Consider the following 19,654-nt stretch of genomic DNA (forward strand, 5'->3'; position numbering starts at 1 on the left):
AGAAAATATTCACAAAATTAAAAATTGTAGATAAATGTTTTCACTAAGGTTAATTGTGCAATTAAACGATTGATGTTCACGTTGACGGTTTTCGACCTAAATAAATTGAATGTATTTAATTAGAAAAATGTGAAAAATGTTTAGTATTCATATTTTTTTCAAGTGAACTAAATTGATAGCAGTTAAGATTTTTCTTTTTTTGGTGGTTATATAAAAATATTGATTTTTAATGAAGACTGAGCTGAAAATCGAATTAAACCGAAAAAATCAAATTTTTTGGTTCAATTTGGTTTTCGATTCAGTTCCCGACACCCCTAGTTACTTCTCCCACTTGTTCCGGTGTCTATGTATCCTAAATTCAGGAAGTGCCCCATCCTCTTGCGGAACTTTGGACCCATGTTCGGTTCTTCTTCAGTTTTACCAGCTGAGGCATAGTAACTTAGTAAGGGTCTTCACCGGAGAAAAGCTCGGGAGACCTTTGCCGCCTACCCATCACGCGCTCGGTCCCGGGGGGTCACCGGAAACCGGCCGGGCCGATTTGTGCAACGAACGGAGTCAATTGTCAAACGAGGATTACACGCTACTGATTCCGCTTCGAGTAATATGCTAGGATTATCTGCAAACCCCACGCCTCCCTATTACCACCGGCACCCCCAGTTCCGGCGACTCCGGATGTCGATCGCCGGTGGCTTCTCCGGTCCCGCGGCCGTCCATCTGATCGCCGGCGCCGCTTCTCTACGCCTCCGCCACCACCTCTGCTGTCTTATCAGTTCCTCTCTCCAGGTTTTGACTTCCTCGCTCTCGGATCGTTTGCTTAATTAAGTTTTGAATCAAGACCCCTTTCAAACTTTTCAATGAACAAGCTAGAATAGCAAAGCTGTTTGTTGGAGAGAGTTTTCGCATTTTCTTGGGTCTTTCGTGTTGCTCGTGGTGACCCAAATTGAGGGTCTAAAGAGAGAAGAAAGCTGCTAGTGCTTAAGCATGCCGCCGCAGGAACTAAAATTCAGCCAATGTACTTTGATTCGCCTTCCGGGATTGAGTACACTGGATCCAAAGGTGGAAAATTGCGCAGTTGCAAGATTGGTTCATCTCGGAAACAGCGGTCTTGCGGGTATGAAGATAAGATACATTTTTGATAACATTCGGTTGTCATCTTACTTCTCTATAACGGCAGTTAATAGATCAGTGGGATGACCTTGGTCTTACTTCTTGCTCATTTTCCTCCCTCACACATAATTTAGCCTCCCTTTTCCTTCTTTCTTCTAATCGGAGTTGTCCAGTTTGCCGCTGACAGGCATGTGATAGCTGCTTTGCAGCCTGATGGCTATGCCCTGTCAATCTTTGGATTTGAAGAGATAACACTTGACTACTTTTTTTTTTTTCCTGGGGGTCTTCACTTTGTTTTACCTTCTGAATGAAAAAACCATCTGTTTGATGTGAATCTCAGAACTTAGTACTAAAAGCTAGCCGTTAAAGTGAAAGAACCCAATAATTTGTTCACAAAATTTTCTTTATAATACAATTGTATTTTCACATTGCACTTCACTGTGGTCTTTTACGACTTCCATACATAAAGGCCCTCGCTCTGGGCCAGCTCCACTCTACCAATGCTTGCCTGCTGTAATTCACACCAATGGCGTCAATGGGTACTATAGTATGTCTGCACTTGTTGCTTTTTTTCTGTGGGAGTTGCATTCCATTGACATTGGCCTGAAGACAAGTTTCACCCTCGAGGTCTACCAATATGCAGAAACTTTAAATAAGTTCATGGGTATCCCTTTCCTACGGCAGCTTCAACCTCTGTTGTTACTAGTCTAGCAATGGGTCTACCATGCCCTCTTTTGTCTTTGATTCCACTTGAGACAAATCTGAAGGAACTTCCTATTAAATGCTTGTCCTTAGAGGAGGCGAATGATAAAGAGCTTGCAATATAATTGAGCTTATACATTCTTTTAAGCTGACATCTATCTGCACTTTCCTAATAGCCAACAATTAAGAATTATGCTGTTAAACAGAGAATCACTCATCTCAATCGTTTGCAGAGTTTGAAGGATATCTGGTACCAAAGAGCCCTCTCCTTCAATGGAGTTGAGTATCTTCAGTTATCAAAAGATGCCTTTTCATTCTCATGTTCCTCTTTTTTCCATTTTCCTGATGGAAGAGAAGGTAAAACTGATGGCACATCATCTTCTGAAACATCCAGAAGAAAGTCCTCCAATGGTAGACATTGGACAAATGTCATTCTAGCCGTCAATATCTTGTGGGTACTATATATCAAAATGTCATTTTGTTGAGTCATCTGCTGCTGCATTTTTTTTTTTTTTTTTTTGGCGCTAATTACACACCACTGCAGTAATTTTGTCTTTCTTGTCTGAATTTTCAGTTTCGCGTTTCTCTTTCTCAGAGTATATGCTGTACAGCTCGCAACTCAAGGCAAACTGCTCTCTTGGGGAGCTAAGGTTAGACAGTAGAAGAGAACGGTAGGCCTATGTCCTTTCTTAAAAATGCAATTTGCATCATCTAAGTTCATCAGGTGAATTAATTTTGCAGATTAATCATCTCATCGACAAGGGACAATGGTGGAGGCTGGCCACATCATCTCTCTTACATGCAAATGCCATGCACCTCATGGTCTGTTTGATAATTTTTACTCATCTTTTATATATCATGGCCAACAGTCTTGCACTTAAGGTTGTCCTTTGCAGGTTAATTGCTATTCTTTAAATTCCATTGGTCCCACCGTGGAAGCAATCAGCGGCCCGAAAAAATATCTAATGGTTTACGCCACTTCGGCAATTACAAGTAACGGCTCAGACATACTGATGCAATCATACAGTCGCATGTCTACTGGTCCTTAATAAAACTTCAAATTCTACAGGTTCAGCAATGAGTTATTGGTTGAACAAAGCGTCTTCCGTAGGTGCTTCTGGAGCAATTTTTGGACTGGTGAGTCCTCTTGAAATGTCATCAACACAGTTTGAACCTGCTTTCACAGGCAAAACATTGAACCTGATTCGTGGAAACAAATGGTTTTAAGGCTATTAGTCGTGTCACAGAAATCCACTTGATGACTAGCATTTCCCTTTTCTTCCTCTTCCCTTTCTTCCGGTCGTTTAATTCATCTGATGCTTTATTTAGGTTGGTTACATGGCTGTTTACATCACGAGGCATAGGGCCCTGATCAAAGATGCCAACGAAGGTCTAAAGCACATAGCTAAAGTAATTATCTTAAACATGGTATGTTTCTAACAAGCAAACATAGCTCATTAAATCTTTTTAAAATGTATTCTATTCTTCCGTCATGTTTTCCGCGGCACCTTAATATTGCTTTTGATCAAGCTTATAGAAGTAGAAGTGCATCTTGGAACACAGCTTTGGGAGCATTACTATTCTACGTCTAAGTTAGCATGCTTGTATCTGCAAGATAAGTTAATACGTCGATTGTCCTTGCTGCAGGTCATTGGGCTGTCGTCTAAAGGTATTGATAACTGGGGACATGTGAGTATAGCAGCAATTTCTCATATGCGTTTGCACTAAGTGCTTTCGTTCTGTTGGAAATTTACTGGAATGTCTTGAACAGTGATAAGAAAGCGGAATGGCAAGGGCACCATTACTTTGTGGTCTTCTCTTGACAAACAAGAAACTTTTGATGATTTGCATGTGGCTGGATAGGGGAAAATGAAAGTTTTCAGTCCTCTAAAATGGATATCTATCTTTGTCAGACATCATGCTCATCATGTTGAGTACTATTCATTTCTTAAAATTTCCATATACAGGTAGGAGGATTCCTCGGTGGGGTAGTCACACCGTGGCTTCTTGATCCTGCTTGGAAGCTCGAGCGTAGGTCTGGCCATGGTCGAAGAAGCATCACCGACATCAAAGGAAGAAAAGACCCAAGGCAGCCGAAGTGAGGTGTAAATGCCAGTTATCAAAAAGCAACTCCACCTCTCTACCCACATACTTATTTAGCGTGTATCGACTATGTAACGACACCTGAAGAACTGGGTTATGTAAAGGAGATTAAAGATCAGTGAATTGACCTGTGACTAATAAGATGAAAAGATTGGCAGGGCTGGCAAACTGATCAAGCTTCGAACTTTAAAATCGGGATGACTAGGCTGATTTAGCTTCGTACTCGTGCAAGATAAAGATTCCACCGTCGGTTTTATCTCATAAAATCTTGGCTAGGTGTAGACGCATCCCATGCTTTTGGCGCAGTGGGTAAATACTAGTCAATGTATGATCTTTAACTCAGTATACAAGTCACATGACCTGAATGTAGAAGTTCGGCCAGAATCGAAAGACACGGTCATTAGATGAATTCCCACTCAGCCCGCAGCGTTCGACTTCGTCCGAGGATAGCTGGTGGCGTCTCTAAGTCCAATCGCATTGCGGTGGAAATTTAAAAAATTGCCCGGCGACATGATGTTTTGCACTCCATCTTCCCAAATAGCAAAAGGGATATTTGTAAGGACAATAAGGCCCGGAGTCGGTAGGTCCGATCCAGCGTGGAGAACGATTTTTCCCCCTTTTTTTGATAATAATAAGACCGCAGATCCCCGACCAAAATAAATAAATAAATAAAAATAAAAGGAAAAAGACCGCAGATTCGCACGCAATTCGTTGGCGGAACGAGAAGGAAGATGGGGCCCGTCGAACGGTCAGAAAATTCAAAAGTTTAAAAAGAAAGCGCTTCTTTTTGGCATTGGGGGGTTGGGGGTGGGAGGACGGGGCGTTCGCCGTAATTTTCACGCCCGTTGAATTTTAAAAAGATCGGAAACCCGCAAAAAAAAAAAAAAAAAAAAAAAAAGAGAAAGAGAGAGAATGAAAATAAAAAGAAAAGGGGGAAAGAAATTCAGACCTCCGTCCTTTGGCTCGCGGCCTCCACCTGTCTTTCTTAATTTTTGCTCAATTGGTTCAAAGATCTGCTTTTTAAAATTTGAAAAGACCCCTCCCGAAGTCCCCTCCTCTCCCCCCTCGAAAGAACGCGCCCTCCGCATTACCATAAGAAGCAGCTGCAGCTATAAATACAGCACTGGGAATATCGTGAGAGGCTTTGCCTTTTCCTTTTGGGATTACAACGCCCACCCTCTCCCCCTACCCACCTCCTCTCTCTCTCTCTCTCTCTCTACCTCTCTCTGTAGGGGGAGCTCAGATTGGTGTGAAATCTACAGTAAGTATCGCCTCCAGGCTCCAGTTCTGGGCGCGCTTCCCGTGCTTGTTTTTTTTTGCCCTCGTGAACTCGCCGTTTCTCCGTTGCCCGTTTCTTGAATCCTCGCCCTCGCGTTTTATCGGACATTTCAGCTTCTCTCGCGTATAATTTTAAATCTTACTGTCCGTGCTCTTATTGCCAATGTCTGTAGCGCCCGAGGTGTGCTGCTGACCGATGGTGGACGATGCTTTGGTTGGGTATATGAATTGCTCATGACTCGTATTGTTAGTGTCGATTCAGAATCAAGCGCGTCCCGAATGTGGGTGCTAATGTCTTCTTGCTCCTCTGTGGCCATGATTGGCTGACTTTATTCCTGATGAAAATCTGTTTTTTTTAGAGCTTGTGGGTTGAAACCTTGAAAATTAAAAAAAAAAAAAAAAATCTTGCTCATGACTCGTATTGTTTTTTCATTTTGTAGCCTTGAAAATTAAAAAATCTTGCGTCATTTAGCTAGCTACTCGCATTAGATTTTATGGGCTTAGAGTGGAAACTCTATATATCCGATAGATAAATCTGAATTTTAATTCTTGAAATCTGCCTTAGTTCGATTCATTTGATTGCGATGGCTTTGCAGTGAACGTATTTATCTTCTGTGAGTGATATGTCTGCTGGGTTTTTATCTGCAGTTACGTCGAGGCCAAAACATGCTGTGAGTTGACCGCCATCTGTTTGATTGTTGTCCCCACAGGATGGACGCCTTGCCTGATGCCATTGTTCAATACATTTTATCATACATAGATAATGCCAGAGACATAGCCGTTTGTAATTGCGTTTCTAAGCGATGGAAGGATTCGCTGCCTTACATCAGGAGACTGTACTTCCCTCGCAACTCTTTCGAGAATAACGCTGGAAGGGACAATCCCGACAATGTCGTGTGGAGGATGGTAGCTTCCGTCGTTCGGTTGGACGAGCTTGTTGTGTACTGCCCCTTCTCCAGAGCAGGCCTCGCCTCATGGCTCTCGCTTGTGTCTTCATCCCTCCGACACCTTGAGCTTCGGATGGACAACCTCGCCGAGCAGCAAGCATGTTCGGAGATCCCCTCGAAGCTTGACTGCATTGGCGCTGCGAAGGATTTGGAGTCACTAAAGCTGTGGGGTGTCCTTATGGCTAGTATGCCTAAATGGGACATTTTCCCGAAACTTAGGAATCTTGAAATCGTTGGTGCAAGATTGGAGGGTCCTGCATTGTCCTCTGCAATTCAGGCATGCCCTAACCTCACAAGCCTGTTACTGCTTGGCTGTGAGGGGGTTAGGTCGGTTTCCATTGATTTGCCTCTCTTAGAGCATTGTAAGCTGGATTTCTATGGCTTGGGTAACTGCTCGCTTTCGCTCACTTCCCCCAAAATTGAATCGCTTGAGGTACAAGGTTGTAGCTGGGTAAGGGTTCGTGAGACAAATTGCTTGCGAAATCTCTCGATTTCCAATAATTCAGGTAATTAGTCTTTGGGGATTGCTTTTTCAGCGTCTTTGACATGATGATGTTATAGAAAAATATTAACTGATTCTTTACTTCTTCTTTCAATTCAGGAAGGGTATACATGGTGGATTTCGGAAAACTTGCAGCACTTGAGTCCTTGTCCATCCGAGGAATCCAGTGGTGTTGGGACGCAGTGAGCAAAATGCTCAAATGGGCAAGTGAGGTGAAGCATCTATATATGAAGGTGGAATTCACTGGGGATTTTGAAGCCCTTCAACCATTTCCAGAGGTTGACTTCGTTGATTTCTTCAATAGCCATCCAAAGCTGCAGAAATTTGATGTTCATGGAGCCATGTTTGCAGCTCTTTGCCAGAAGAACAGCCTAAAAAATGTGAGCCCATATTATTATCAGAAAAGTGCTACTGATGTCAAACTTCAAAGTACTACTTTTTGCTGAGGTATGTCATGTGGTTGTATGTTTATTTGAGAAGTCCATTTTATTTTGCAGATAGGTACAGCCTTTACAATCCCATGTTTGGAGGAGGTTGCGATAACAGTAAGATCCCCATTGAATGCGGAACAGAAAATGGGTACACTCGAGTCACTCGTAAAGTATGGGAAGAATCTTAAGACAATGGTGATAAAGATTCTTCAAATGAAGAGCAGCCATAGCAGTGCTGATGATTTTTTTGACGAGATCTGCAGGTTTACTTACATGAACAGGAAAATAGTGCGAATTGAATAAAAGCTTGCTGGGGTAACTGTTCCTCTAATTATACAACTCAAGTGCAACCTCATATTCTCTGACCTGCAATTGACTGCTGCTTCCCATAGGAACTTTCCTTGTTCATTTTTGTAGTATGCTTTATGTACGACAGAAATAAACGAGATACCTAATTTTTCATTAGTTGAGCTCTATTCAGCTTGACTGGTGAGTCAAGAGCAAGACGAAGTAGCTAATGTGATAGATTGTTTGCATCGAATAGTGTTGACAGCTGAATAGAAGAAGCAGACGATTCAATCAACCCTTTGAAATTGGTTATTGCAATGAGGATGCTGGAAGCTTATTTGCTTGTTCTCAGGGACTCACTGTAGGTTTAGAATTTTTGTGTACTGAGTGAGACAAACTTGTACTTTGACAGAAATGTGCAGATTGCTCAACTTCTGGGAAGGTGTATTTACCAAATGGACTAGTTCTTATTCTTTGTTTCTTCAATTCATTTGGCTAATTTTGTAATGTCCATCTGGTCATGCCTTTGGCAACTAATTGACTGCTCGACAAAATTCAAACCAACACAAGATGCTCTATTCAATTTTCTATCTGAAAAATAAGCTATATTGCAACTCGTGTCGCCTCAAATGATGATAGCTGAAATGTGAAGGACATAATGCTACACCCATGTGAACGATGTACAAAACCAGTAAGTTAATGGTGTCGAAAAATTGACTATGCTCTAGGTGCTTCACATTAAATTATCATTTCAGATGCCTGAAAATAATCATGCCTCAAAAGACAACTTCTCTGGCCAGTGGGAGACGCAGAGGGTTTTTGCTCTATTAGCATCCACCTTGTGAAAGTAAGAATTGATGATTCTGCCCATTCTGTATCGGTTCTAAAATGCGTGTTGAGCTATTGATTTTCAAATTCATGGGTGACAAGCAAATTAGTAGGTGGTAGCATAGCTCTGCAAATTCAACAATTATCTATTCTCATTGCATCATCAATCCTTGAAAAGAGCCCAAGATGCATGCTAGAACTTATTTTAAAGATGTACAGGTGCTAAATATGCCCTGCAGCCACAGCATCAGTCTTCCTCATACTTCATTGAAACTGCAAATCTACCCTAGATCAGCTTCTTCTTTCGGAAAAATCGCTTCAAGTGCCACAACTGGAAACCTGAAACTGTAATGCAGACTCCCAGTGACATGATACTGAGCTGTGCCACTCTAGCATTTGTTCTGTCACTCACTATTCTCATATCTGCTTCCCTGCGTTCTCCCAAAAAGAATATCCAAGTTAGCACCACCTCAAAGTCGAGAAGACATTCCAAGGAACACCGATAAGAGATCACCTCTCCTTAAGAATCGCCATGTGTAGAAGGATGGCGTCAACCTGTCCTTCAAGCTTCTTGAGCTCAAGCTCGACTCCTAACATCGGCACCATATGCTCTGGGATTAGAAATCGCCCTTTGTCTCAGATGAATTTTCATGCGTAGTTTATAGTTGTACGAACCTGAATCTTCTCCTTTTTCGCGACTGATTCCCAATCTTTTGCTGCAATTCCAATTCTCCAGTCAATGAGAACACTTACTTCTTTAACTCCTTGATTATTCCCATCCACCCGTAAACATGCTTCGTGGATACCAGCCTCGCTAGTGGTGAATGTAAACTGACCATTCGTTACATTCTCATTTCGATGAAGAATGTTTCCATACGGTGAGGTCACCTGTATCGAGTATGCTCATGCCACCGGTAAGCAGAACAAAGCGGACGAACACCGACTATACCAAACATAAAATAAACAAAAGATTACCTTGACGGAAAGAGTAGAGTGATCGGATTCATGGTCAGAAATGGCTAAGTAATCAGCCATAACAATGACGTTGCTCTGGATTAACTCAGACACGCACTTGGTTCCCCCGGCCGGTAGGTTCAACCAAATCGCGTGACCCTTCTCCACTAAAACGTCACAAGCGAAACACAGCATAATTATGATCGAAAGCAACACCTTCCCACGTACCATTGCAGAATCCTTCGTTACAAAACCTCTCTCTCTCTCTCTCTCTCTCTCTGAAAAAAACAATCTTTTGTAAGTTTTAAATGATTCGTGTAATAACAGACGTCTGTCTGGTCCAATTAAGACTTTTTTTTTTAATTGGCGATGGGAGGTTATTGAATGTCCTTATAAAAGACAGATATTCATTGCCCGCTGCTTTAGGGATGCAACCTTTTTAAGGCATCACATGGGTATTGACTTATTATGGTAAAACTGTTTCTTTTAGTCCAAAGATCTCCACCATATCATCACTAAGGTAGAACTTTAAATAGCATTTTCACTTATTTCGGCAAGATATCTAAACTGAATTTGTTATGCAGGATACATCTTGCTATCTCGAACAGATGATAATCCTTGTCCTTAATTGAGAGGGCAAGTCATACTATCAATTAAGGTAAAACTTTAATAACATTTTCACTTATTTTGGCTAGATATCTAGACCAAATTTGTCATGCAGAATATATCTTGCGATCTCTAGTAGATGATAATCCCTATCTATAATTATGAGGACCGTCGCATCAATGTTTCAACCCCATAGAACATTTCATCTCCAATTACCTGCTAAATGATAATTCGACGTTGTTTTTTGACTGGAAGACCAAGAGCTAACAATTGAGACTTTGGACTTTCCTGACACGTACTTCGGGAAATGGTTCATGCATGTCCGTTGCTGCATTCCTTCAAATTGAAGTCCCCGGGAACATAACCAGATACTTCATTAATTTTAATATCAAATGAAGATGTTCTAGTCCTGCAAATTCAACTGATGTACTGATATTTTGCAGAACTGCGGGAATCATATGAATTGCATATGAACTTGCGGACAGGCCAAATTCAGGCCGAAGCGGGGACAGTTTGCCAGGTGTTCGAAAAACGTTTCTGATAAGTGAGCTCATCAAAGTTAATCAGGCTAGATAATATGCTTTTACTATATAAGCACCTCAGACTTCTATCGGAATCTGATGAACAAGCCCCGACCAGCATAATGTAAATGACTGTAAAAATCGTCAACACAGATTTACGTGGCGACTGAGAAAATTAATAATGTTTACACTTCATTCTCGAGCAAAATATAAGCTATAGCTATCTCACAGTTACGATACAGCGAGTCAAAACTGTCTATTGATATCCTTCGGCGTTGGCAGGAAATACTCTCTCCAAGAAACTGATAAACCGCTTAGCATAGAGTTTGGGTTCAATAACGGAAATTGACAGTGGATCATACCACAATGACTTATAAGCATGCTCTATCTTTTTCTTCAGATTATATTCCTGCAGTATGTCGATAATGCCCATATAGAGAACTACGTCATAAACCTCAAAAAGTTCAATTTCTGCAGAATCAACCTCATCTTCTATAAGCTTGCGGTTGGCTTGGGCTGGCATGTTAACTCCCAGCTGCACTCGCAACCTATGCCAAAAACCAAGTACTTTTGCTATAAGCCCGCTGCTTTGCCAGTACAGTCACTCTGTTGGCACAAAGACTATCCCGAAGACAGGGAAATTAACCAGAACCAAGCAGGAGAGAAGAAAAGGAAGATGCACTACCTCATTACATAATAAAAGAACACAGAACAGCTTATGATGAACATACCAAGAATAGTAGTGAGAGCAAATGATTGAAATAAACAAAAAAGTAGTATGCGGCAGACATAGACAAAAACTATGATGCAGAAAAAAATTATCCTTCAAAGAGATGAGCAGGAATGGGAAGAGTAATTTTCTTAGCAATGCACTAGCTGCATGTAGTCCTCAATTGCGTGCTATTCCTTCCATGAACTTAGGGGCATTGACCACCTTGCAAGCAATTCATGACCCCAAACTGGAAATTAATAAAAGAACAAGAAAGGGTGCATAGAAGCTTAAGAATATATTCCAGGACCTAATTTTCCCATGGCATTTAGGTTGGATTGAGACAAGCTAAAAGCAGAAATGTTAGAGCAGAATGCGATGTTATTTGGACATCGATTACAGGCCCAACGCAACCAGTTCAGTGGGCACTAACAGGAGCAACACATGAAAGCTGGACTGGTTGCCATCGTCAAACTGTAAGCAGGAGTTTATTCCCAACACATGCTGGAAATAGGATTATGAATGGCCTTAATTTATGTCAAAATGAAACACTGAGAACTTCATAAAAAGGGAAGCTCGTTGTTGGTTAGAAGCTACCTTGCAGTACCAGGAAGTAAAAGATCTACTTCCTTGTCACCCAGAGAAAATGCTCTCAGAGTACTTCCTCTGATATGGGGACCAGGTGTTGTGCTAACAGAGCTGGGCTCATGTGTGACCAGAAGAAGACCTTTTGGAGGTATCTGGAGTTCCCCACGTGATGTTGGACCTAGAAGAAAATGAAGGTAAGCTGCATACCATCTAATGATGCAAAATTCGAAGCTAAGATGCAGTGACAGATGTTCATGCAAAATAGTGATATTTAGGTGAGGCAGTAAAGAGTGACTTATTATAAGATGAGGCAGTAAAAGTGACTTATTATAAGATATCTTCAAGGTAAAAATGTAAATCTTAACAAATGATAATCGTATGTTACGCATCAAGACATTTCAGCTAACATAACCTGCTCAAGACAGTCCGATTTACCATGCATCTCCTAGGAAGAACTTTGGTCATAAAGCCTTACGTGTTGAACTGTGTATCCCTCAAAGCTTCAATCCTTAAGGTTCTGAAGAAAATTTTCCACACTAACACATCTGGAAATAAGCATCTCCAACATGTATTTCAGCGAGATTAATGCAATGCAACTTCAGTTGCAGCTTTTCATCTAACATTCCCTCATCAGTCCGCTCAACTCATAAAGAATGTTATAAGCATGTTTAGATGGACTTTACTTTTCGATTTTTGTTTAATCTGATTCTTGTGACATACGCACTTGGCCTTTTAAGCCTGAAACACCTGAAACTTCCACAATTTACGATTTCTAATGCATAGATTCACATAAAATTTTTTAAATCATTTTGAAATTTAAATAATATTTAAGTTTTTGAGGTAAAGCAAAGGGTTGTTGTTCTGTTTCAAAAACACAGACAAAACAGGCCCTTAAGGACATGCAAATCATGGTTCTGTCATTCTCAGACTAAGATCACGGACACTGAGTTTTCACATTAATTGTGAATAATAGGGTACGGGTACAAAAGAAAAACAAAAATCAATCGCCAAATGCATCCAGAAGCCGCATAAAAATGAAGATCATCCAACTAACAGAAAAATACTAGAATTATCTTCAACAATCTTTTTTTTGGGTCAAAGACTAAGTCCATTACATTACTTTTAGGATATATGCATTGAAAGTCCTAGTTCTGTCATGAAAATGCAATTAAGTCCTAAAACTTTTAAAAGTGCAAGTAAGCCTTGTAACTGTCACAGCGTATTATACTCCAAAATTTTCTGTGTGGCAGACTGTCCTAAAACTTGTCAAAGTTGTTCCATCTAAGTCCTTCCATTGGTTATATTTTTTGAAAGTTTTAGACTGGGTTACACTTTTGAGACGAGTTTTAGACTTTATTTAATTTTTGAAAGTTTTAGGATTTCCATTGAATCCTACTGACAATAGGATTTAATTGCATTTTTTGAAAGTTTTTAGAACTCAATTGCATTTCAGATAAGTTTTAGAACTTCTACTGCACTATCCTTTACTTTTAAGCAGAAACACGAGAAACTTAAAAGAAAGTCTCAGGACACTAGAAGTTCCAAAGAGCTTGTGGAAGATAAAGAGACCCAATTTCGGGATATGGCCTTTCATCTTTGGATTTGAGCAACCGATTCAGCTCTTCTGTCGAACCTTTTAGACATGGGCTAATTTTTTTTTGTCAGAGATGTGAAAACTCAAGTAACAGATCTTCTCGCTTCGGCTGATCTGAGCCTTTCCACGTGCTTATCAGTTTCAGATCATCTGCTTCAAAGAGAGGTGACTCTTTCTTGCTCAAACTGAAGTATTTTCAGGCTTTCCACAGAGGCCAGGGTTTCAGCTTGAAAGGGCAGACGCTACCGTGACGGATCGGGCGAAGCCATAAATGAGTTTTCTAGAGTATTCACGGCAGATACATGAGATGGCACGCTCAGTGGTTGCTTCTGTAAGCATCCGTCTCTGTTGATTTTCAGACATCGGGTGAGTCTCTAGTTTCTGTAGCTTTACTCCTGGCTTTTGAGTTCCTATCTCTGAAATTGTTGTTCACAGCACGGGCCGATTCATTTATATTCCTCCAATCTGGTCCTTGCTTTGTGAAGATAAAGTTTGTTTCTGGGTTTCCATATGTTCTAGAGTTAGGACTTGAACCGAGATCTTTATGTCTAGTCCTGGGTCTGTCCACACTGCTTATATCAGTCGCAGATGTTCAACGGTTTTCGTGTGTTTGACAAAGAGAGCAAGTTGGCCCAGGTACGATATTCCTTTAGTAGAGATTTTCTTTGTTAGGCAACGCATTTTGGCGGACACTCCACAGAAAAGTCATTCTTGAATTATCTTGAAGCTCCGCACTACGCTCCATAAAGCTCGCAGTGTCTGGTAAGAAGACGAAGCCCGATTATGTTAAGGCTTATCTTCTTCCTCTTTGAGTGTATCGCACCCAGTCTTCACCGTATAATGTCACGTCTTGGTACAAGTCCACCCGATGTTATCTTCTGCAGTTTCAGTCCTTGATGAAACATGAGGATTTCATTCAGTCTGTTCGTCAAATAGACCCTGTAATGTCTGCTCATCCTTGTTTATTAAGTCAGCAACTCTACGGTTCTCTCCAATTTGCTAACCCCCAAAATCAATCCTTTTAAGCCACTTGTCCTCTCTAATACCGATGTTTTCCTCATTTTCCTACTGACCACATTACAAAATGAGAAATGGCTCTTCTACCCATAATTGCCAGCCCCAATATGGGCGAGGAACCCTCCCTCCATGCAAAAGCAACAAAGAGAAAGTAAATATGTAGTCTTGTCTCATTCTCCTGTACTTGTTTGCCCAACATTACCCTGTTATAAGTAATCGAATCCTACAACAACCGAGCCCCCATTTCCTTTCCGTGCTTAGGTTAATCCCATCTCTTCCGGTACAATCCAGATTTCGGGTCATTGTTCTCCCATCAGAATGATGCAATTTTTTGCTCTATAGCCCAACGAATGGATATCGAAATTTTAAAGATAGACATTGCATATTGACAAGACTTGCAGGAGGACTCTAATGAAAATTTCCTTTCCTGCTTTTGACATCAGTTTTTTTCTTTCTAACCTTCCAATTTCATGTCATAATCGCCAGAATTCATACAAACATTTGATTTTTAAACACACTCTAGTTTGATGAAAGACTCAGATATTTGTTTGTTTTGTCAACTTCAGAGACTTGCAATTCATGAGCCATGATTCTTCTCAAATTCTATGGACGCCTCATACTGAAATAGATTTCATATTTGTTCAAATTAATTGTTTGATCCAATGCAAAACAATACTGATTTAGAGTAGCTGCTATGTTCTTACATTCTCTAATTTTTCCATCAAGAAGAAAATAGAATGATCCACTAACGAGGGACGGGCTAACGTCGCACAAATCTGCTCAAATTTATCCCCCTGAAATCGCCATCATCTACAGCTCTCCTAAAAAGGACAGAACATTAGCGATATAGGGAAGCGGGTCAACCATCCTATCGAATGCCTCTCAAGAGTTGGAAAGTATGGCAAAAGCAATTAAATTCAACCCATTGCTCAACCAAAGCAATGAGCCAGAAATATAGGGAAGTTTCAACTTCAGTCGGTGTGTGCAAAGTGGGTTGGACGGGAGAACATGTTAGGCGTTTGATACAATGTCCAAAAGGAGTTCAAAGTTGCAGTGGAGGACCCATCGGTCCTACCGCCTTCTCAGCTTGTCGTCGGAGGGCTCTCATGTTGTCCCTCATGATTTCCCCCTTTCTTGGGACAGAAGAAGCTGCAAGCAACTCAGCAGGGCCTGCTTGGTGAACACACCCCCTCAACTCCCACTCCAAGCCCCCACCTCCTCCATCATCCGCCCATTCAACCTCTGATCCCCAAAGAACGGCCTACATCATGGCCACCCCTCCACCCCTATGCTCTCCAGCAAAGAGTTCCAACCGCAGTGCGTTATAAATGCGCCGATCGCAGCATGCTTCAGTATCTCTTCCTGGGGTGCCCATGCCACCATCATCCCTCTTGTCTCGTTCCTCTCAAGAAACCCCTCTGGCAGATTCTCTCTTAGATGGTCCTTGAGAGACCATATTGGCGAATGGCACTGGCTCGCTTCCAAGGCCTCTGTCTCCACAATTTCCTCGCGAGGAGTGTACCGTCACTGACCCAAAGCTAACGTAGTAACGGAGGTCCCTTGTCCGTCCAGCCACGACATGATAATCGCTTTCGTCGGGAGCGCCGGGCTGAGTGGCTGTGAGGTTGAAGGGACCCACGTTGAGGAAGTTGTTGAGCTTGAATTTGAGGATCTTGGTTATGGTTGGGTCCAACTCGAAGCTGTTCAGGAAACTGCAGCTGCTCTCGGCAAGGCCCTGCCCATGTCGCAAAGCATGCGGGAGAAGAGTGAATCCAAGTTCCCGAACACGACTCCTTCTGGCAAATCCTGATGCGTATTTTTGACATTCCCGGGATGATTGCAGGGTCTCATCTGCTCGCCCGTCCATTCCTGCAAATTCAGAAAGGAATTTCACTTCACTAACTAGTGAGTGGAATGAAACGAAGGGACAAGGACTTCGGTATGTGATCGGATGATATCGCACGTCATATCGTGATATCACGTAAGAGTTGGGGCGCGTTAAGTAATAATTTTATTTCTAGGAACAATTTTGATGGTTTTATTTGTTTATGTTTTCTAAAATAATTTCCAAATATAAGAACACGTTTGGTAACTCGCCGAGAGCTCACTTGCCCTGAGTGAGGCTCGGCCTTGCCAGGCCCCAGGGCGGGGCCGAGCCTCGCGCCCGGTCGTCGGTGACGGCACGCGGTCGGCCCAGTTAGCCCGAGTGGATTGGCCATGGCCCAGAGGTTGGTGGCAGATCGAGGAAGAAGAAGAAAGGAAAGAGAAGAAAAGATAAGAAAAAGAAAAATTATTTCCTACACGCGAATTTAATTTTTTTTATTTTTGTTTCTAATCAAATCAATTTCTGAAATAAAATTTTTACCAAACATAAATTCTATTTTTTTTTTTGAAGGAAATAAAAACATAAATAAATTTTGGGAACAAAATAATTTCACTAAACAGGCAGGCCCTTGGTGAACTATAACACAGTACTTGCCCCCATAAATTACTTCATTACCTAGGCTGGCGCCGAGAGTCTGCCTGATAGCGTTTCCGGAGGCAGAGATGGGCAGAGAGAGAGGCAGTGGCCGCAGTCCAGAAGGCCACCCACGGCAACCCATCTCCGCGGCCATATCCGCGGCGAACCAGAAGGCGTCGGTGACCAAGCAGCTCACCGTCCTCCCCACCCGGCCACCGCCCGCTCCATCCTTCCTGAAGTTACTAAAGGGGCCTGAGAACAGCTCGATGTCCTCTCTGGCTTGCCCACCCGCACATGACCCTCCGGTACTCCGGCTCCCACGTGGTAAGCTCTGTTGGGCAAGTGGCGGTAAGCCGAGAAGACGGAGGCGATGGAATCGGCAGTGCTGAAGAAAGAGTAGAGCGTGTCGGGGTGGCGGAGGCCAGGCGGCGGATGACGGCGAGAGGGGAGCGGCGTGGGTTCCGAAGGGGAAGGCCAGACGGCGACGTGGGGCTGCCGCTGCCGCTGCCTGAGGTCCTCATTTCACGAGGTGGGTCGAGACACTGAACGCTGTCGGAAGGCGAAGAAGACATCACGTCGTCACAGCTCACAGGGGGGATGAATCCACCACCCAATGGCTTGAATGCGAAGGTTCTTCGTTAGCCCATGAATTATAAAGGAGCCGAACGTAAGAAATTTAGGTGGGAGTCGAACAGAGAGGGTTTGGTGGGAAACATCTAAACCCATTACCATTGCCTGGATCAATTAGGTAATAATAATCTTGGCGCTGTGTTTTTGCATGACGGCACCATTGCTTTTACTAGGGACAGCGCAACTTGGACCGTTAACCTTTATTTTGCTCACAAGGCAACCTGATTAGTAAAAAATCAGTGGTTTTGGTGTGTGTAATCACATTTAAAGAAACAAACCAATGACATCATTCCAGAAAAAGGAAATCCATGGTAATTGGCTACAATTAGAGGGTGGAGTACCGGTCCAGAATAATACAAATGACATTTAAGAAGTCATGGACAAAATAATATTAGATGGATTCAACTTCCATTTTTTCCAAAATTCTTTTTTCAACGAACGGTTGGCGATGGACTCAATACCCCAATACGGTTGTATCTCTAAATGAAAAGCTTTTCGTGGAAGACTTATCTCATCCTGTTTTCATTTCACAATTTATTAAAATATGCGACTACCAAGGAGCCTACTCTTCTCAAACTTCATTGGTGAGATGATTGTTTCCAAAACCATTGTCACCAATCCCACAATCCTTAATGGGAATCCGACTGAATTTCAGTCAATAATAATTCTAGATTTTTTTCCCATTAAACTTAACTTTGGTAACTTTTTATTTATTTATGGAATCAAATCCCAACAATTGGGATTTTGAAATCTGACAAAAAAAGTCAACCGATTGGGAAATTGTGGGTGCAGATTGCATCGTTACTCTACCAAGAGTATCGGTGCAGTCAGCTAAGTTTTCCAAAAATTTGTCAGCGACGACATCTGTGAGATTATTTCCATTTAAGAAGAACAATTGAATGTGCTTATATTGAACAACAAAAACATAGTTTTAGTGCTCTGATCCAACTTTCCAGACACCATCCCCTCTGCTCCTTCTTAGATTTATGGGCACGCAGTGAAGAGCAGGCAGTTGAAGGCCAGCGTCATGGGTACGCATTGAAGAGAGTTGAAGGCCAGTCCGCTGGCCTATCCCCTCCTCCGGGGGTGTTGCCACCTATGAGGGCTGCCTGCAGTAATCCTTTCAGTGAGGACCCAGCCAGGCTACATTCATTTCGGTGCCTGTAGGCCTTACACCCCTTGTTGGTAAGAGAATATCTGTCTTCTCCTCTAACCTAAGAATACTCCTGAATTTTGTACCTAGAGTTCAAATGAAGTAATTTAAGGACTTGTTCAGGTCCAGAATGTGCTTATATTGAACGACAAAAACATAGTTTTAGTACTCTAGATCCAACGCTCCAAACACCATCCTGTGCTCCCTCTTAGGTTTATCTTGGGGAGGCCTTTTCTCTGTTGATCACCTACATATCTACTTTTCAAGTAGGAGACATTGGTCTCCTTATTTTTATGAAGTGATAAAAATTATGGTTTCTTCTTACTTTGGTTATGTTATATTGGAATTCTGAAGTGTGGCTGTTAGACAGGTTGACTCCGCTAAAAACTTAGAATCAAAGCCAGAGAGAGGATCCATTTTACTGACCAGCAAAATAGACGAGGTACTGTCATTATTGAAAGTCGTTGACACTGAAAATGTCCCCAGGTGTTACTCTATCATGTACCTATTATATTTAACAGGTTAAGCTATTATATGGATTAATTATATTCAGTAAATGGATTATAAATAAGTTTAAAATGACAAGCAAAAAAATATACCGTGTTGAATGGGTTCACAGATTAACTAGATTCAAGTCATTTTTGTGACTCTGTTTTCGCCTCCTATGAGAAAATAATACTCTTTGGACTATTCCAAGTATAAAGAAGTTTTGGTGGGTTCTCCTGATTTCACTTTTATTAAAATATCAAGATGGCTTCTTTTTTTGCCCATTATTTTTTATTTATTAATCTTTTAAGTTTTGTTTGTTAGTTATTATAGTTTAGCTTTCATTGGTTGTATTTGGCATTGGTTTTATGTCACTACAATCCATGGTCAGGAAAAACCACCTTCTTCGACATCTTAAATTCCATTCAATTAAAATTTCAATTCCTCCACGTTATTCATTGCGGTAATTTATAAATTCACTACCAAATACTAACTTCTCTTGTTTTTATTGTGAATTAATACAAAACTTGAAAATTCTATGTAATATTAAAAGCCAACTTTTCAGCATCTTGTAGTCGAGATAGCAATTTTATCCAAATAACATATATACACATAAAAAGTTTAAAGTGGGTTAAAGAGGTTGATATAAATTTTCATAGGTTAGATTAAATATGGAAGTATTTAAATAAATAGACTGGGCACAAGTCGGAACGGGAATGGGTCACTAATTTGTACTATATATAAATGGG

The 19,654-nt window shown here is 41.5% G+C and overlaps 4 protein-coding genes and 1 pseudogene across 6 annotated transcripts; 2 read left to right on the plus strand and 3 right to left on the minus strand.

Annotated features, from left to right (window-relative positions):
- Positions 1-360: 360 nt before the first annotated feature.
- Positions 361-4,065, plus strand: LOC104419959 (RHOMBOID-like protein 10, chloroplastic). Of its 2 annotated transcripts, none has more exons than XM_018863174.2 (9): positions 361-783; positions 2,043-2,260; positions 2,384-2,459; positions 2,551-2,631; positions 2,706-2,802; positions 2,879-2,946; positions 3,139-3,237; positions 3,457-3,498; positions 3,777-4,065. In XM_018863174.2, the coding sequence occupies exons 1-9, from the start codon at positions 604-606 to the stop codon at positions 3,909-3,911; spliced, it is 996 nt and encodes a 331-aa protein (XP_018718719.1). In that variant the 5' UTR covers positions 361-603; the 3' UTR covers positions 3,912-4,065. The 2 variants fall into 2 exon arrangements, with proteins under 2 accessions (XP_018718719.1, XP_039157404.1); XM_039301470.1 differs by having other exon boundaries at positions 363-783; positions 2,405-2,459; positions 3,777-4,062.
- Positions 4,066-5,046: 981 nt separating this feature from the next.
- Positions 5,047-7,844, plus strand: LOC104419960 (F-box protein At1g10780). Of its 2 annotated transcripts, none has more exons than XM_010031799.3 (4): positions 5,047-5,173; positions 5,901-6,643; positions 6,739-7,019; positions 7,137-7,844. In XM_010031799.3, the coding sequence occupies exons 2-4, from the start codon at positions 5,902-5,904 to the stop codon at positions 7,371-7,373; spliced, it is 1,260 nt and encodes a 419-aa protein (XP_010030101.2). In that variant the 5' UTR covers positions 5,047-5,173; position 5,901; the 3' UTR covers positions 7,374-7,844. The 2 variants fall into 2 exon arrangements, with proteins under 2 accessions (XP_010030101.2, XP_018717756.2); XM_018862211.2 differs by having other exon boundaries at positions 5,048-5,173; positions 5,839-6,643.
- Positions 7,845-8,301: 457 nt separating this feature from the next.
- On the minus strand, positions 8,302-9,371 carry LOC120288578 (transmembrane emp24 domain-containing protein p24delta3-like). The gene is made up of 4 exons (XM_039302647.1): positions 9,162-9,371; positions 8,858-9,074; positions 8,701-8,773; positions 8,302-8,617 (listed from the first exon to the last, which is right to left on the minus strand). Exons 1-4 carry the CDS (start codon positions 9,369-9,371, stop codon positions 8,473-8,475), a joined length of 645 nt encoding a protein of 214 aa, XP_039158581.1. The 3' UTR covers positions 8,302-8,472.
- A 941-nt stretch (positions 9,372-10,312) lies between these two features.
- On the minus strand, positions 10,313-12,006 carry LOC120288579 (phosphatidylinositol 4-phosphate 5-kinase 7-like). Its single transcript, XM_039302648.1, has 3 exons — positions 11,977-12,006; positions 11,574-11,902; positions 10,313-10,815 (listed from the first exon to the last, which is right to left on the minus strand). Exons 1-3 carry the CDS (start codon positions 12,004-12,006, stop codon positions 10,524-10,526), a joined length of 651 nt encoding a protein of 216 aa, XP_039158582.1. The 3' UTR covers positions 10,313-10,523.
- Positions 12,007-15,441: 3,435 nt separating this feature from the next.
- LOC120288580 lies at positions 15,442-18,295 on the minus strand (annotated as a pseudogene).
- Positions 18,296-19,654: the final 1,359 nt, after the last annotated feature.

Source organism: Eucalyptus grandis, chromosome 9 (genome assembly GCF_016545825.1).
Source record: "Eucalyptus grandis isolate ANBG69807.140 chromosome 9, ASM1654582v1, whole genome shotgun sequence".
Classification (NCBI taxonomy): Eukaryota; Viridiplantae; Streptophyta; class Magnoliopsida; order Myrtales; family Myrtaceae; genus Eucalyptus; species Eucalyptus grandis.

Bases quoted from the DNA above. Each gene is read 5' to 3' on its own strand.
- LOC104419959 (XM_018863174.2), top strand. From the start codon at position 604: ATGCTAGGATTATCTGCAAACCCCACGCCTCCCTATTACCACCGGCAC. The intron at 2,460-2,550 runs GTTAGACAGTAG...TTAATTTTGCAG, and splicing joins TGCTCTCTTGGGGAGCTAAG to ATTAATCATCTCATCGACAA. The intron at 2,632-2,705 runs GTCTGTTTGATA...TGTCCTTTGCAG, and splicing joins CAAATGCCATGCACCTCATG to GTTAATTGCTATTCTTTAAA.
- LOC104419960 (XM_010031799.3), top strand. From the start codon at position 5,902: ATGGACGCCTTGCCTGATGCCATTGTTCAATACATTTTATCATACATA. The intron at 6,644-6,738 runs GTAATTAGTCTT...CTTTCAATTCAG, and splicing joins CTCGATTTCCAATAATTCAG to GAAGGGTATACATGGTGGAT. The intron at 7,020-7,136 runs GTGAGCCCATAT...TTTATTTTGCAG, and splicing joins AGAAGAACAGCCTAAAAAAT to ATAGGTACAGCCTTTACAAT.
- LOC120288578 (XM_039302647.1), bottom strand. From the start codon at position 9,371: ATGGTACGTGGGAAGGTGTTGCTTTCGATCATAATTATGCTGTGTTTC. The intron at 8,774-8,857 runs GTACAACTATAA...CGATGTTAGGAG, and splicing joins AAAGGAGAAGATTCAGGTTC to TCGAGCTTGAGCTCAAGAAG. The intron at 8,618-8,700 runs GTGATCTCTTAT...GGGAGAACGCAG, and splicing joins ATGGCGATTCTTAAGGAGAG to GGAAGCAGATATGAGAATAG.
- LOC120288579 (XM_039302648.1), bottom strand. From the start codon at position 12,006: ATGCATGGTAAATCGGACTGTCTTGAGCAG. The intron at 11,903-11,976 runs GTTATGTTAGCT...TTTACCTTGAAG, and splicing joins AATCGGACTGTCTTGAGCAG to ATATCTTATAATAAGTCACT. The intron at 10,816-11,573 runs GTAGCTTCTAAC...TTTTTGGCATAG, and splicing joins TTACTTCCTGGTACTGCAAG to GTTGCGAGTGCAGCTGGGAG.